At 34.1% G+C, this 1,647-nt stretch overlaps 1 protein-coding gene across 1 annotated transcript in view; it reads right to left on the reverse strand.

The window, feature by feature from the left end:
• Positions 1–1,647, reverse strand: part of LOC107578861 (copine-3-like) — a gene marked incomplete at its 5' end in the record, with an annotated part of 4,691 nt that overhangs the window by 2,230 nt on the left and 814 nt on the right. Inside the window, 4 exon segments of the mRNA XM_016264766.1 lie at positions 1–46; positions 199–297; positions 1,200–1,289; positions 1,432–1,548. The exon segment at positions 1–46 is cut by the window's left edge and continues 8 nt beyond it. Coding sequence (XP_016120252.1) covers positions 1–46; positions 199–297; positions 1,200–1,289; positions 1,432–1,548 — 352 coding nt within the window.

Genomic DNA, 1,647 nt, shown 5'->3' on the forward strand with positions numbered 1-1,647 from the left:
TCTTTTTCTTCTTTTGCTTCTCTGGATGAATGCAGTCAAACTCAACCTACAAAATTGAAAACGTTTTATAAGCACTACAATAAAACTCATAGAAATTATGGAAGTGAATAGAATGAAATTTATATGTAGAAAAGGAAATGTTCTACTGTTAACACAAGGACAACAAAAAAGCCTGGAGCAGTGAAGGTGCAGTCTCACCGGGGAGCCATGAACTGCTTTCTGCAGATCTGACACTTTAGTTTGAAACACACCAATGAGATCATGAGAGCCATCACTATCATAATCAGAACAATGAACCTAAAACAAAAAACCGCAGACAGACAGAGAAAGAAAGATGTTTAGGGAAGATTAACAGACATGCATCCTGCTCACCGCATTGTCTTTAGCCTCCATTAGTTTAGCGGTGGTGCAGATGAACTCTCCTATCATGTCTGAGCTTGTGTCTTCATCCTTATCGTAACAAGTTACCTAGCAATTAGACAAAGATTTAGTCTAAGGACTAGGACAACTGAAAGTGCTGGCTGATGGTGTCTTTAGCCCCTTAAAACAAGACGACAATTATATTTTTATGATACTATGTGTCCTTCCTCTGATCTAACAGCTTCCTCCATAAGCTGTCACTTAAGTTTTGCACAATACTGTTAAAAAGTTTGAGGTTATTAAGAATTTATTTTTTCAAAGATATGAATACCTGTATTTACAAAGGGTGCATTAAATTGATCAAAACTAACAGTAAAGACTTTTACCTTGCTTCAAAACTATTTGTATTTGAAATAAATCCTAAAAAGAATGTATCACGGTTTCCTTATTTTAAAACATAAAGCAGTTATTTTAAGTTGTAATAATTCACAATATTACCGTTTTCACTATATGTTTGATCAAACGAATGCAGAATCGTTGAGCATGAGAGGCTTCTTTCAAAAATCAAACAAATATCACCAACCCCAAACTTCTGAATGGTATATGTGGCAAAAATGTAAGGTTCTCTTTTGTGAAAAGACAAGTGTTCATGTTTGATAAGTTTTGATGAGTACATTTTTTTCATTCTTAATTATGTTTAAGAGCCAAAAAGCACCAATTTCTTCCTGTTATCCTAAAGATAAATGCGCTGGACAAGGTCTTCTTCTGTTTTCTCTTGCATAGTAAAATTGTTAAATTAAGATGCACATCTGTGAGCGAGCATAAAATCCCTTTGATACCTTGATTGGTTTATTCAGGTCACCACTGCAGAATGTATGCAAATAGACAGTAAACTTTTTCCAAGATGGATTCAAATTATTCTTGATGACCTATTAATAAAAGAGAAATGTCAAAAACAACCATCAGCAAAAAATAAATGCAACAATCGATTATTTGTTTTGCACTGACAAAAACCAAAAACAAACAAACAAAAACATTTGGTTCTCTGAGTGAATGAAACTGGGTAAAAACCTCTGTCCTGTGAACTAGCTGCCATTTCCCATCTTCTTCTTGCTTGAAAAACTCCAAGAATGGATCCGACTTCCCAAACATATCCTGAAAGAAGAAGTGATAATAATAACATTGCATCTTCCATAGAACACATAACAGTTAGTATCATAACTGCTTTTACCCTGAATATGGCAATAGTTTTTGTGTGGTAAGCCAACAGTAACAATTAAAAAAAAA

This window comes from Sinocyclocheilus grahami, unplaced genomic scaffold (assembly GCF_001515645.1).
Source record: "Sinocyclocheilus grahami isolate Dianchi unplaced genomic scaffold, SAMN03320097.WGS_v1.1 scaffold12366.1, whole genome shotgun sequence".
In the NCBI taxonomy this organism is placed as follows: Eukaryota; Metazoa; Chordata; class Actinopteri; order Cypriniformes; family Cyprinidae; genus Sinocyclocheilus; species Sinocyclocheilus grahami.